This window comes from Macrobrachium nipponense, chromosome 1 (assembly GCF_015104395.2).
Source record: "Macrobrachium nipponense isolate FS-2020 chromosome 1, ASM1510439v2, whole genome shotgun sequence".
Taxonomy (NCBI): domain Eukaryota; kingdom Metazoa; phylum Arthropoda; class Malacostraca; order Decapoda; family Palaemonidae; genus Macrobrachium; species Macrobrachium nipponense.
The window spans coordinates 125,553,127-125,566,910 of record NC_087200.1 but is presented as its reverse complement, the minus strand read 5'-3'; the positions used below and the strand labels follow the sequence as shown (position 1 = coordinate 125,566,910).

The following is a 13,784-nucleotide window of genomic DNA, read 5'->3' as shown; positions in this document are numbered from 1 at the left end:
GATGACAAGGCTCCTGTTAAGAGCTCCCGTGTAGTGAAGAGTTCAGAAGTTGAGAAATTCAGCACAACTGCGGATGTGTTTCCAGCCTAGGCCATTGTCGCCTGGTCACTTGCACATCTGTGAGATAAGTCTCTGACATTGCAGAACTCCTCCCTTTTTACACTTTCTCAAAAGACTGATCTTCGTCCCAGCTTCCACGATTGTGTCCTGCCATACATCCATGTCTGTGAAGACATAAATGTACGTGTGATAAGTACAATTCATTTGGCCATTCCCCCTTGCACCTCAGCATCTCATCATCTCTCATGTTCTTGCTCTCCTAAGAGAAATTGAGTTTGTCGTTTAAGTTTGCCCAGCCACTTACACGACAGCATGGACATACAGCCATATATTGACACAAGACCATTGTATTGCAGGTTCATTTGATGCCTGGCCGGGGATGTGACAGCATGGATGTACAAGAGTATGATACAATAAACGACTGTCGTTCGTAAGTGGAAATTCTCCCGATAGTTCTTGCAAACCAGACAATACTCAGGCAAGAGTCTACTTCTGGTTTCCAAGCCCCCAAGAAGGTTTTCGGACAGGAAAGGGCTTATGTCCCAGTTACTAACCCTCTTGCACACCAGCTAAAAATATAGGGCTGTAAGGGTACACGACTTTTCCCCTGGGCCGAAAAGAACACGTGCAACGAAACGTTTTTTGGTAAAATTCAGTACGTCTGAACTATAACTGATATACATTTTTGGTTAATGTTATTATGTCAGCAAATGACTGAATTATTTCCTAAAGCAATCAGAACATCTTTACGAGGCTTAGAAATAATAAAAACGATGTGATGAACGTGAAATTTTAAAGAAAAATCATAGCTTTTTTTGGAAATAATAATGAAAAATGTAATAATTAGGTTTAGGGAGTTTGTTTTATACCTAAATTGCGTAGTAATTTTTGATCTTTCACGTGGAAGCAATAATTTTGCTATAAATGTGTTCACCAATGTGTTGTAATTTATTAAAAAATGCTAATTTTTTATGGAGTGCAATTTTCAGATTTCCCAACCTACTTATGTTGATGTTGTGTATCGTAGCTAAGTAAGCTAGCGGCGTTGGGTTTGCGTTTTCTTCGAGATTCATCATCTGTTGACCCAATGGCGTCAACTACGTTTTCTATGACTGACGCTTTTTTTCGTGAATTTTTCCCGAAAATAACTTACATATGATGCGCCCGGTGCATCATCTGTGCACTTAAGAAAAAAATTTATTGATGCGCTATGCATCATCAAATCACGAGAGGGTTAACAGAGATGTCCCACAGACTTCTGACATAAAAGATCGAGTAGATCCTCATGTCCAGGTTGTGGAAGATGTAGAAGGTCAAGAATTTATTACTGTGTATGCTGAGGTTATTGAATTCATTTGTGGTTACAATAATCTTTCTCAAGAAGCAGTAACAACTTCTTCAGATTTTCCCACAGATATGGAAGCTTGGTCCTAAGAAGGATTTGAAGGCTTCTATAGAGTTGCAGTGTTTGAATCATGCAGATTCTGTACTAGGCATGTGAATTCACTCATCTCTGAACGGGATAATTCTCTTTAGTGTAGTAGATCGTTTAAACTTCTACCCACTCCCTTCCTCACCATTGAAAGTTATATTCTACACCTAATGTGGCCTTGCACAAGAGGCAGATTAACCCAGATCTAGTTTGTTTGGGCAGCACAGGGTTTACCCTAGATCAAGCTAGGTCAGAAGGTCCTTCCCTAACTCTTCTTGAGGCGTCTGCCTTGCAGATGGTGGTGCCTTGGTTGAACTTATGGTCTACTGTGGTTGCCAAAATTTCTTCCTCCGCTTTAGGTGATTCGAAAGACAGTGCCCCTTTTGTTAGACTTTTGCAGTCTGGTGGGAAAGTTATTTCTTACCTGACACATTTAACTGCTAATTGGGTTAACCTTTTTCTGCAGAGATCCAGCCCTCTCCAAGGTTTCAAGATATATCAGCACAGATTCATTGCTAGCCTTGAGAAATGGGGATCTTTTGAATTCTCCTTCTCTCTTCCCTACAGAACAACTAGACTTGGCAAATGATAGATGTTGTGCATACAATATCGACCAACTAGTTTATCAAGCAGTTTCAAGGTCAACTGACACTTCTAATCCTAGTACGACGAGGTCTAGGCCTCAGTCCTCTCCAAGGAAAACCAGTAACAAGGCATTTAACAGTAGACCAGTTCAACCTGCTCAAACAACTCCAAAGAAGACTCCGCAACAATTGCCCTTTGAGTCCTGACCTTCTATACCAGGAAGAGGGGCTAAAAGCAGTGCCAAAGAAGGTAAGCAAGAGAGTAGGCTCCCCTCCCCACTCGTTGCCACCAGTGGGGGGATGTAGGGTGAGCCATTGGGCTATGTGGCGGAGCTTCAGAACGAAGTCTTAAGTAGTAGTGGATGTTCCACTGGTGGGATATCAACGACCCTTCAATTTTTCTCCCCCTTTCTCCGAGTTACCCCTCCATTATCTGTCATACATCCAGGACTTTCCAAGTTTCTGGCTTTTCAAGAGGAAGTGAGGAAACTGATGGAGAAATGAGTGGTGGATGTTGCTGTGGTGGCACAGTGGCAAGGTTCTCTCCTACCAGTCAGGACGACCGGGGTTCAAGCCCCACTGCTCGCTGGTGGCTTGCAATTGGCACCATTGCATAAACCCAGTGGCCCACCAACTTAGCTTTCTGAAAACTTGATAGTGAGTAGGAGAATAGGTACCAGCTCTCTGGCTGGGGAGGTTAAACAGTGGGCCTAGTAACACACTGGCCATGTGTCTTAGGCATTGGGACCTGTCCCCCACGGACTGTCGGCTAAAGAAGCACAAGATCAGCGCCTGCCCTATGATCCTCGCAAAGGTCCTGGAGGACTTCAACTTTTAAAAAGCCTAGTCCTTTCTGTCCAAGCAGAAGCATCCAGCACATCTGTGGCAAGTAATTCTAGGCCTTTTAACCTCTCTGGAGAAACTAGTTCCTATAGTTGTCTCCACATTTGATCCCTCCCATGGAGACTGAAAGATACTCTCGTTTGCTCCAGGGATCTCTGTCTGCAAAGGTGATAAGGGACCTTCTGTAGCGGTTGGCCAATGAAAACTTGACTATAGGAGTGCCTCTTCATTCTCCTCCTTTAGAAATTCTCCTGTTCTCGGACCCCTTGTACAATGGTTGGGAGCTCATTGAGAAGATCTTCTGGCATCAGGAGTCTGAGTCTTCAGGACAGGCAGCTGCATATCATTGTTCTGAAGCTGAAGGCAGCCTTCCTGGCACTTTAGGAGTTTCAAGAAACAGTATCAGGGCACTCTGTAGTTCTGATGTCGAACAATACTGCTTATGTAAACAAACGGGCGGGTAGTCTCTCGCCAACTTCACTCAGTGATGGTACTTCTCCACCAGTGGGCAATAGACCAATCAGTAGACCTCTCAGCCAGGCAAGAGTAATGTGGTGGCCAACAAACCAGTTGTTAGGGTCCTGTCCTAAGGACAGAGTGGTCCTTACATAAGGAGAAAGCCAACAGACTTTTCCATCTTTGGGGAAGACCAATGATAGATGTGTTCACAGTAAGGTTCAGCAAAAGGGTGGAGGTCTTCTATTTGGTTGTCCCAGACTCCTTCGCCAAAGCAGGAAACACCACCCTTCAACATCCTGGGGATAATCTGGAAGTTTATGCTTCTCCACCCTTTTGCCTGATCTGTCAAGTTCTGAACAGAGTAATATCTTCATAGAATTTCAGAATGACCCTTGTAGCTCCATGGCAGCCTCACGCAGAATGGTTCCCTGATCTACTAACTCTTCTGTCAGGTTCCCAGAGTGATCCCTCCTTTGCCTCCCTTACGTAGAGAGGTATCACCAATCGGTAGAGGGTCTATCTCTTCATGGCTGGAGACTATCCAGTATCTCCTGCAAGCAAGTCATTTCTCACACAGGAGCAACAGAGATCTTCCTCAGCTGTGTACCAGGTAAATGGGCCATCTACTGTGATTGGTGTCATCAAAGGAGTCTTTCTCCCGTCAGAACTTCTGTTCAGCAAATAGTGGATTTCCTAGTTTTTCTCTGAAGGGAGAAACGTCTTTCTGTGTCTGCCATCAAGGGCTATAGGTCTGCTTTGGGTTTGATTCTACACATAAATGGTGTACACCTGTCTTCCTCTTGGGAAATATCAGTGCATCTAAAAAGTTTTGAACAATCTTGCTCTCCTGTAGAACTAAAGCCTCCTAGTTGGCGACCTGACTCTGGTACTATGCAGTCTCACTCAAGCCCCATATGAACCATTACGACAATCATCTGACAAAGACTTGACCCTTAAAATGGTCATCTTGTTGGCTCCAGCTTCATCGAAGACAGTGGGTGAACTCAATGATGTTTCTTCTAATGTTAATAAATACTTGAGGAGTTGGGGGTCCATAGCTTCCGAATTTGTATACATTGTTCCTATAACAGTCACATTAGTCCAGTGATCTGACCGTTTAATATCCTTTATTAGACTAGTCAGAGGCTTTCGTCTCTTTTCTTCGCTTTTACTGAACTGAGAAACAAGACCAGGTGTGCTGCACTTCTAATCGGTTCGAGACTTCCTTTTCTCCAACCAGAAGTGAGTCAACTGTCCTAAACTCAAGACTTAGGTTTGTTCTGCATATGAACAAATGCCAGATTTTTAGTTAATTTGTATTTTTCAAAGCTAACAAACCTGAAATCTTAACTTACACTGTCCACCTTTTGCTACCCCTCAATGGATTCCCTGGACTGGAAGAAACTGAGACATCCGGTGTTCTTGGGTGAAGGTAGGTCGGCTGTTTCCTCCTATCTCGCTTGAGTAGCCAAACTCTGTTGCCACCAATACCTTGTTATACAATTTTATATGTGTTTTACCGGTTTCCAACTGGCGATAGAAGATTAATCCTAAAGTTAAGACCATAGGTTTGTTAGTTATGAAAAATGCTAATTACATAAATACGAATTGTCATATTATTTTATTGAAAATTTTTAGGGAGTAGTTAAAAGGTGACTATCATTTACTTATTATATGAATAACAATATTCAGAAGTCTTTTGATCACTCAGAAGAATTCCCATTTTATTTGTATAGTAATGTCCATAATAACACTACCAACAACCACATTTAATTATTTATTAATGACTTTCACTCTTAGCAGAATTCATTATTGCCAAAGTTATGGTGCAGTATAGATGATTATGTTCCTTTCCTTGCACATATCAGATATGATTATCAGCCCCAACTCTCTTAACAGATTCAGTGGGAATATGTCCTTCATGTCAATATACCACCCTGTGTTCTTGGTACATAATTCCTTCACCATTGAAATTTCGTTCAAGACCCTAACAGAAAGTGGTAAGTTTAAGGTTGTCTCTCAGCTTCTCTTAACCATTTTGTCATGATTAAGGCGGAGAATAAGATTACCCAAATTAAGCTTTGCTTTTACAATAAATGAGCATCATGAACTTATCATACCTTAATAACATGTCAACATGGCAAATTTGTATTTGCTTTTGCTGCCTTAGTAGTTCAGTAATGTAGTTTATTACATATCAGTTAAGAATCATTTCCATATGTATCAAAAACTGTTCAAGAATTAGTACAAATATGAGGCTGTTAACCTCTGAGCAGGATTTACATATTAATCTAAGATTTTTAGCTTACCATAAAAGCTTATCATGATTTCATCCTAAATGAAGTGTTCAAAATTTTGATAAATACGCTAAAATGCATTGTACTGTAGTAATTCTATTGTAATTACTTAAATTTAAACATTCCAGGAAATTTAAATCAGTATATTAATTAATCACATCTTTCAAGTATGGTATGGATTACTTTTTGAGAGCTAAAAAATGCAACAGTTGAACTTCAGCCCGGTCATTCTAATTTTGCAAAGAGCAGGCATTAACCATACAGTGGACCCCCTGTATTCGGGTTCTCGAAATTCGGAGACACATATTTGCGGATTTCTCTATACTAGACAATATCTACCCATTATTCTCGGGAAATTCGCATATTTGCGGTATTTTTCTAAGAAATTTTCACAAAATACTGTATTTTCATGATTAAATGCACATTTTGTGATATAACTATTTAAAAAACCAGGTATAAGCATTTTTAGTGGGTTTTTCTTGAGCTTGAGCTAACAAAATAGGCAGTTCTAAGCATTTTTAGGGGTTCTAAGTATATCCAGATTCTAGCTATTCACGGAGGGGCGGGGTGTCTAGAACGCATTCCTCGCAAATACGGGTGGTCCACTGTATTATTAAGCGCCTGATGAAAATGCTCACTTACCCTTTGGAATGGTTTTGAGCCATCTCGCCTTTATGGAGAAGAAGAGTTATTAATAGTAGTACGTAGCCTACATGTGGTATAAAAATGGGTAAATTCGTGAGAAATGTGGAAATATCATCAAAATGTGGCAAAAAGTCAAGGTACTTGAAACAATAAAAATGCCTCTTGAGAAGCATGATTACATAGAGAACTGAGGATGATAGGCCTGTGGAAATGCAGTATAATTCAGATATTAAATCATTTTAAGGATGAATGAGAAGGTGACCAGAGAAATTGCTTGTTGGATGAACTGAAAAGTGTTTGAACGGAGGAGCTTTAGTACATATTTATAAACACAAGGGCTTCTGGTTTAGAGGAGGATTGAGTAATGTACGTAGTGTATACAGTGGAATGTTACCCTGTTTTTCTTTAGCCACCCTGTCAGGAATTACTGCTTATTGTCAAAAAATATATATACGTACTCTGTGTAACATGTCACTTGAGACACGTACATGGAGACATACAGAAATGTCAATAAACAAGAGGGCATATTATTAATATGGATATATTTACTGTTTCAGGGTTTATTTTGTTTGTTACAAACCTCGATGCTCCAGAAGAAGACAGAAATTACATTTCTCTATATCTTTACAACAAAACAGCCATTTTTCAGTATGAAATAAAGGGTGTTAAGGCAGAAATTAAATCTGAAATTGATCTTGATGTGTGGCATTCCTTACAACTGACACTAAGCCAATATGGAGGTAAGTTCTCGATACTGTTTACATAGTACCTATGACATAAGCGACAGATCAAATCAGTTACATGTTTAAGGAAGCATGTGTGAAATATTAAGTTGCTTTAGTCAAAAATGAGATTAAATTCAACTTCTATTATTTAGTTTTCTCGATAATTATGTGCATTGTGAAGACTGCATTTTGGCTTGATTTATCAGAGTTGGTCGATTATGATGATGATAATAATAATAATAATAATAATAATAATAATAATAATAATAATAATACTTCTTTTTACTGGTTTTAATTTAAGCATCTATTGTTGCTAGATTTAAGTTAGCCAGTGCTGGCACAAGCTCATGCTCCTAGAGCATCCTGGAATTAATTAAAGTTATCCTGAGGACTTTTTGAGAGTAAATTTCATTTGGTTTATAAATTATAATTGAATTATGGAAGCCTAATTTTCCAGTGACGATTAAGAGCAAGTTCTGTTCAGAAAGTACGATTTAATGTTTTAAAATGATTACTTACTTTACTTACTTACTCTATCTTCCCGCCACTGGCCAGTGGCATAAGGCTTATACAGTTCCTCTCCATCTGTTTCTATCCCGAGCCATTTCCCTTGCTTCCTCTAAGTTTTGGATTTCATCCTTAAGATCCCTGACAATTATGTCTATCCACCTCGTTCTTGGTCTGCCCAGTGGTCTTCTTCCTATTTGTACTGCTCTCAGTGCTCTCCTGGGGTCTCTATTCCCGTCCATCCTCTCAACATGTCCAAACCATTTCAGCCTTCCCCTCTTCAACCTGGTACTGAGTGGCCTTTGCCTTAATCTCACCCTGATGTCTTCATTTCTAACATAATCATCCCATGTAATGCAAAGTATCCTTCTCAGCAGCTTCATCTCAAAAGCATCCAACCTTTTCTCCTCTGTTCTGGTCAGTGCCCAGGTGGACAAGCCATACATCAGGACTGGTAGTACTACTGCATTGAATATTCTCATCTTAATTTTCAAGCTGATTTCATGCCTTGACCAAACGTTTTTTCTCAGAACCTCAAAAGCTCTTGCTGCTCCTAGTTTTCTTCTTTATATATCTTCAATTTGCCTCCCGTCTGCTGTTACTGCACTTCCCAAGTAAACAAACTTCTCAACTTGCTTGAGTTCCTGTCCTCTGATTGTCATATCCTCCATATGCACCCAATCATCATCCTTACTCACAACCATGATCTCGCTCTTCTTTGTGCTGATTTTCAAGCCAGAATTCTGTGCCTCTGTCTCCATCCTCATTACCATACCTACCAGCACCAGCCACGTATCAGCAACCAACGCAACATCATCAGCAAAGTCCAAATCCATAAAAACTTCTCCACCAATACTAGCCCCTCTGTTTTCATTCTCCATCACTTTTCTCATTATATGGTCAATATATACATTAAACAAGATGGGTGACATAACACATCCATGTCTTAGCCCACTTTCAACTGGGAACCAGTCACTTTGCTGTCCATCCAGCTGTACACAGCTGCACACTCCTTGGTACCAGTTCTTTAGTATCCTTATCACTTTCAGTGGTATACCATAGTGTTCTGCCACTCTCCACATCCCATCTCTCCATACTGAATCATACGCTTTCTCCAAGTCTATAAGAGCACAGAATATTGGCTTTGCATATTCCCATCTCTTTTCAATTATCTGTCTTAAGGTGAAATTTGTTCATGAATCTTACCTGCCAGATATATATATAGCTGTATTCTCCGAAGTCCGACAGAATTTCAAAACTCCCGGCACACGCAGTGGTCGGCCAGGTGGTAGTACCCATTCCCGCCACTGGGAGGCGGGCGTAAGGAACCATTCCCATTTTCTGTCAGATATTTTCTGTCGCCGATGCAGACAACAAGTGTTTTCTGCACCTCCGTCATTGGATTTTGGAACTCTTTTGGTCACTTGAGTATCCCGATTGATTTTTGGTTATTTGATTTGGATCGGGGGTTAGGCATACGCTAATTGTGGATTGTTTTTATTTTGGCTTGATTTTTCCTTAAACTTACGATGTCTGGATCTAGTTCGACTAGGCCAGAGTATGTTGTGTGGAAGAATGCAAGGTTAGGCTACCGAAAACTTCGGCAGACCCTCATACAGTGTGCGCGAATTGTAGGAAACATGTTTATATGTTTGATGACCGCTGCAACGAGTGTGAAAATATGTCTGATTCTGCGTGGAAGGTTTATGAATCATAGGTACGTAAACTAGAACGTGATAGTGTAAGGAGGTCTTCCTCCAGGCGTGTAACACAAGTTACCCGTCCAGTAGAATTTATCCCTCCAAAGACCGGTAATGCCTTCGGGCCCTACAATAGTGTCTTTGGAGGGTAATACCCTATCTGTGATTCTTAAATCTTTGCGTAGCCTGGAATCATGTTTGCATTGGAAAGTTTTAGAAGTATAGTGATAATGCCATGAGTGTTCATTCTATCGCGTAAGTGTATAATTTCTCATTGACAAAATACTACCGCGTGATGGCTCTCCCTACCTCGGCGAGGCAGAATGTAGTAGGGAGGTAGCTGTCCAAGTGTCTAAAATACTCTACGTTTGTTCATAAAACTTACCAGTCAGATATATATATATCTGCCGGGTAAAGGTGAACAAGCGTTGTTGTATCATAGTAATATTATTTTTGCCCTTACGTCATATTACTATCAAGCGGTTGTATGGTTCAAGTTATATACTCATACCATAGTTACTCCTACGGAGGACAACCGAGAGTACGATTATTCTTATTACATTTAATCGGTTCTCCCTGCAACTATTCAGGGGTTGCCGGTTTCCCTATTTTTAAACATTTAAGGTATTGTTATGACAATACCAAGGTAGCCTTTTATATTTAGCAAATTCAGTTTCGCTTAAATATACCAGTTTGATGGTTTTTTGTTTCTGCTCTAGAATGATAGTAAACCTATTCATTCGTAGAATGGTGTAGGTGGCAACTCAGGCAGAGCAGTGCGAGAACGACGAACGTTCTCCGAGTCTGCTGTCACTAATGCTAGTGCTCAGTTCCATCTGATTGTCTGCCATGCGCGGTAGGTTACGTCTCTCTCTCTCCTGCGGGATTGACGGACTAACCGTATTTCTACCCTACAATCACGGCCTTAGCCTCGGGTTGAGGGGAATTCTAGCATACATGACTGAACATCTTCACTTTGCGAGAATTTTTTCATAAAAAAAAATAAACAAATAAATAAAAAATAAATAAATAAATAAATAAATAAATAGATAGATAGATAGATAGATAGATAGATAGATAGATAGATAGATAGATAGATAGATAGATAGATAGATAGATAGATAGATAGATAAATAAATAAATATATATATATATGTGTATGTAGTATGTGTGTATATATATATATGTATGTGTATATATATATGTGTATATGTATATGTGTGTGTGTATATATATATATGTATTAGACCTTTTTCGGTTCTGTTTACCGCAAGGTATCAGAATTCTGTCCGAGTCTACAGCGGCATAGCACACATGATTTCCCTCGAAACAAGAATGATGTGCAAGAGATGCAGTCAATTAGCTCGCCGAGACGTCCCTCGCTCGATTATGAGGGGGACTCCTTCCGCTGCCAAATACGACAGCGCCGAGCGTGATGCTCGGCAGGATGCTCGGCTGGACACTTGGCTGGACGCACAACGTAATGCTTCTTCAGACATTCGCCGAGAATCAGAGAATAGTAATGGATCTCAGGAAGGAGACTTTTAGGAAGAAACAAATGAACAATCTTCTACAGTGTCTTCAGATTACTCCTGTTTAAGTGAAACGCAGCCTTATTAGGTAAGGAAACATGCTCGGTGAGGGAATGAATGAATTGCAGGGGACCATTTCCTCGCTGGAGAAGTTTGTTTTCCCTGAATAGACTGAAATTCACACCTCTCCAGTTTTTCCTGCAGAAAAAACTGGAATAGCATAGATGATCTAGAAATGATTCTGAACATCTCTCATAGTCAAGATTCGTCTATAGGTGATGTCATGGCTCATAATCTCATAGAATTCGAATCTTGACAGATTACTTTTGTCTTCAGAGACGTCCTCCCCGCGCAGGATTTGGAACTCTCGAAGGGTCTCGCTCCCTCTGAGGAGAACGAAGACGCTATATGTCGCACAGGCGGCCGTCGTCTTTGGTTCTTCGGAGGGAGACGCTTCTCGTCCGTTAGCTCCTTCTGCTTTGCGGTCGTCTCCTGGGCAATTGGAAGACTTTCCGCAGTAAAAGAGAGCTAAGATGTATGATGTATGTCGCACAAGCGGCCTTCGTCTTTGGTGTCAGGGAGGGGAACGCTTCACGTCCTCTCTCTTTTCTGCTGTGTTGCGATCTTCACCGGAGAGGACGTCTTCCGATGAGTATGCTTTTGAGCGCTTCGGTCGCTCCAAAGATATATCCTTGGCGGTCCATGTGAGAAGGAGGAGGGCTTCCCCTCGCCCATCGTCTTCTAAAAGGATCAGCCCTTTGCCTGAGAAGGAATGTACTCCATCGAAAAGGATGATTGTGTCTTTGCAACAACAACTTGTTTCGTTGATTGCAGTGAGAAAGGCAAAGCCACATCGCGAGAGGAAGGATGATAGGCTGCCAATCAAGAGTCCAGGCAGTCCCCTTCTCCTTCTCCTCGTTCCGCTCTTTCGCCAGTTGCCTTGCTCTCTAGATTTCATGCAGCTCTCCAGAGGTTGTCTAGAGAGCACGGTTACCATCTTCCCGAACGTGTGTCAGTTGAGAAGAAGAAGAGGTCTTGGTTCGATGGCTTCGAGCCTCTTTTGAAGAATAGTTTCAACCTGCGGCCCCTCAGTCTCCTCCTTCGCAATTGTTATCTTCGAAGGACGACTGGCTCATTCATGCCTCCACTCAAACGCGGTGTCTGAAGGATTTTCAAACAACTTAATCGTTGGTGAAGTCCCTGGGACTACTGGTGAATTTCGAAAAGTCACATCTGATCCCAACCCAATCCATCGTGTATCTGGGGATTCAGATGGATTCAGTGGCTTTTCGAGCTTTTCCGTCCCAGGGACGTCAGCAGCAAGGCTTAGACAAAGTGTCAGCCTTCCTATGGAAAGATTAGTGCTCGGTGAGGGAATGGATGAGTCTGACTGGGGACCATTTCCTCGCTAGAGAAGTTTGTTTCCTTGGGGAGACTGCATCTCAGACCGTTACAATTTTTTCTCAAGTACAATTGGAAAGAAAACAAGAATCTACACATGATCTTGGAAATTTCAGGAGAGGTAAAACATCACTTGAAATGTTGGCTAGATCCAGTGTAGCTGTCGCTCTCAAGCTTCAGAGCCCCGACCTAGTGTTGTTCTCCGACGTGTCCACCACGGGATGGGGAGCATCATTAGGGGGAAAGAAGTGTCAGGCACCTGGAGAGGGGAACAGGTGTCCTGGCACATAAACCTAAAGGAAATGGCAGCCATCTTTTTAGCTCTCCAGTTTTTCCAAGAAAAAGTCTCTCATCGAATAGTCCAAGTCAACTCTGACAACACCACAGCTCTGGCGTACTTGAAGAAGTAGGGAGGAACACAGTCTCGGTCCCTTTTTACTCTGGCAAAGGAGATCTTGCTGTGGGCAAGGGCACTGGACGTCATGATCCTTACGAAGTTTGTAGCAGGAGTAGAGAACGTCTGGGCAGATCTCCTCAGCAGACGAGGTCAACTTCTGCCAACCGAGTAGACTCTGTATCAGGAGGTATGCCAAGAGCTGTGGGGGTTATGGGGACGTCCACTCGTGGATATCTTTGCGACGTCCAGAACGAAGAGGCTTCCACTGTACTGCTCCCCAGTACTCGACCCAGCTGCAGTGACGATAGACACACTTCTCTGGGACTGGACGGGGATGGACCTGTACGCCTTTCCCCGTTCAAGATCTTAGGGGAAGTCATGAGAAAGTTTGCGGCGTCGGAAGGGACGAGAATGACTTTGTTCGCCCCGTTCTGGCCTGCGAGAGTGTGGTTCACAGAGGTCATGGCCTTCGTAGTAGACTTCCCGAGGACGCTTCCAGTAAGGACAGATCTACTCAGACAGCCCCACTTCGAGAGGTACCACAGAAGCCTCTTCGCTCTGAGTCTGACTGCATTCAGACTATCCAAAAGTTGGCCAGAGCGAGAGGCTTTTATACGTCAATGGCGAAAGATATCGCCAGTGCAAGAAGAGCGTTTTCCAACGCAGTGTACCAATCGAAGTGGACAGTCTTCAGGAGTTGGTGCAAGAAGAACGGCATTTCCTCCACCACGACCTCTGTGAGCCAGATTGCTGACTTCCTTTTCTGAGAAGGGATCTAAAACTTGCAGTCTCTACAATCAAGGGTTATAAGAGTGTGCTTTTAGTTGTCTTTAGGCACAGAGGCCTGGACTTGGCGGACAACAGAGACCTTCACGATCTCTTGAGATCTTTCGAAACGATGAAGGTTCAACAACCCAAGTTGCCGTCTTGGAACTTAGATGTAGTTCTGAAGTTCCTCATGTCCAGTCCATTCGAGCTTTTATGAATTCTTGGTTCCATAACAATATGTCATAAAGGACATATGAGCTGTCACTTACGGGAGATGCAATTCTGTGTTGACCTCCCATTACACGAAGGATGTCAATTTAAACCTACAAGAGATCCTCTCTTGGTTATTCGTGTCTGCGGATACGTTGCTGGGATAGGGAGCCGACACTGATCCTTAACTAGTGAGTTAATTTTTAGTTTAACTTAGTGATTTT

The 13,784-nt window shown here is 42.0% G+C and overlaps 1 protein-coding gene across 1 annotated transcript in view; it reads left to right on the top strand.

The window, feature by feature from the left end:
• Window positions 1-13,784, top strand: part of LOC135219601 (uncharacterized) — a 108,679-nt gene that overhangs the window by 81,043 nt on the left and 13,852 nt on the right. The window contains exons 11-12 of the mRNA XM_064256490.1: window positions 5,278-5,378; window positions 6,878-7,060. Coding sequence (XP_064112560.1) covers window positions 5,278-5,378; window positions 6,878-7,060 — 284 coding nt within the window. The remainder of the gene's footprint in view (window positions 1-5,277; window positions 5,379-6,877; window positions 7,061-13,784) is intronic.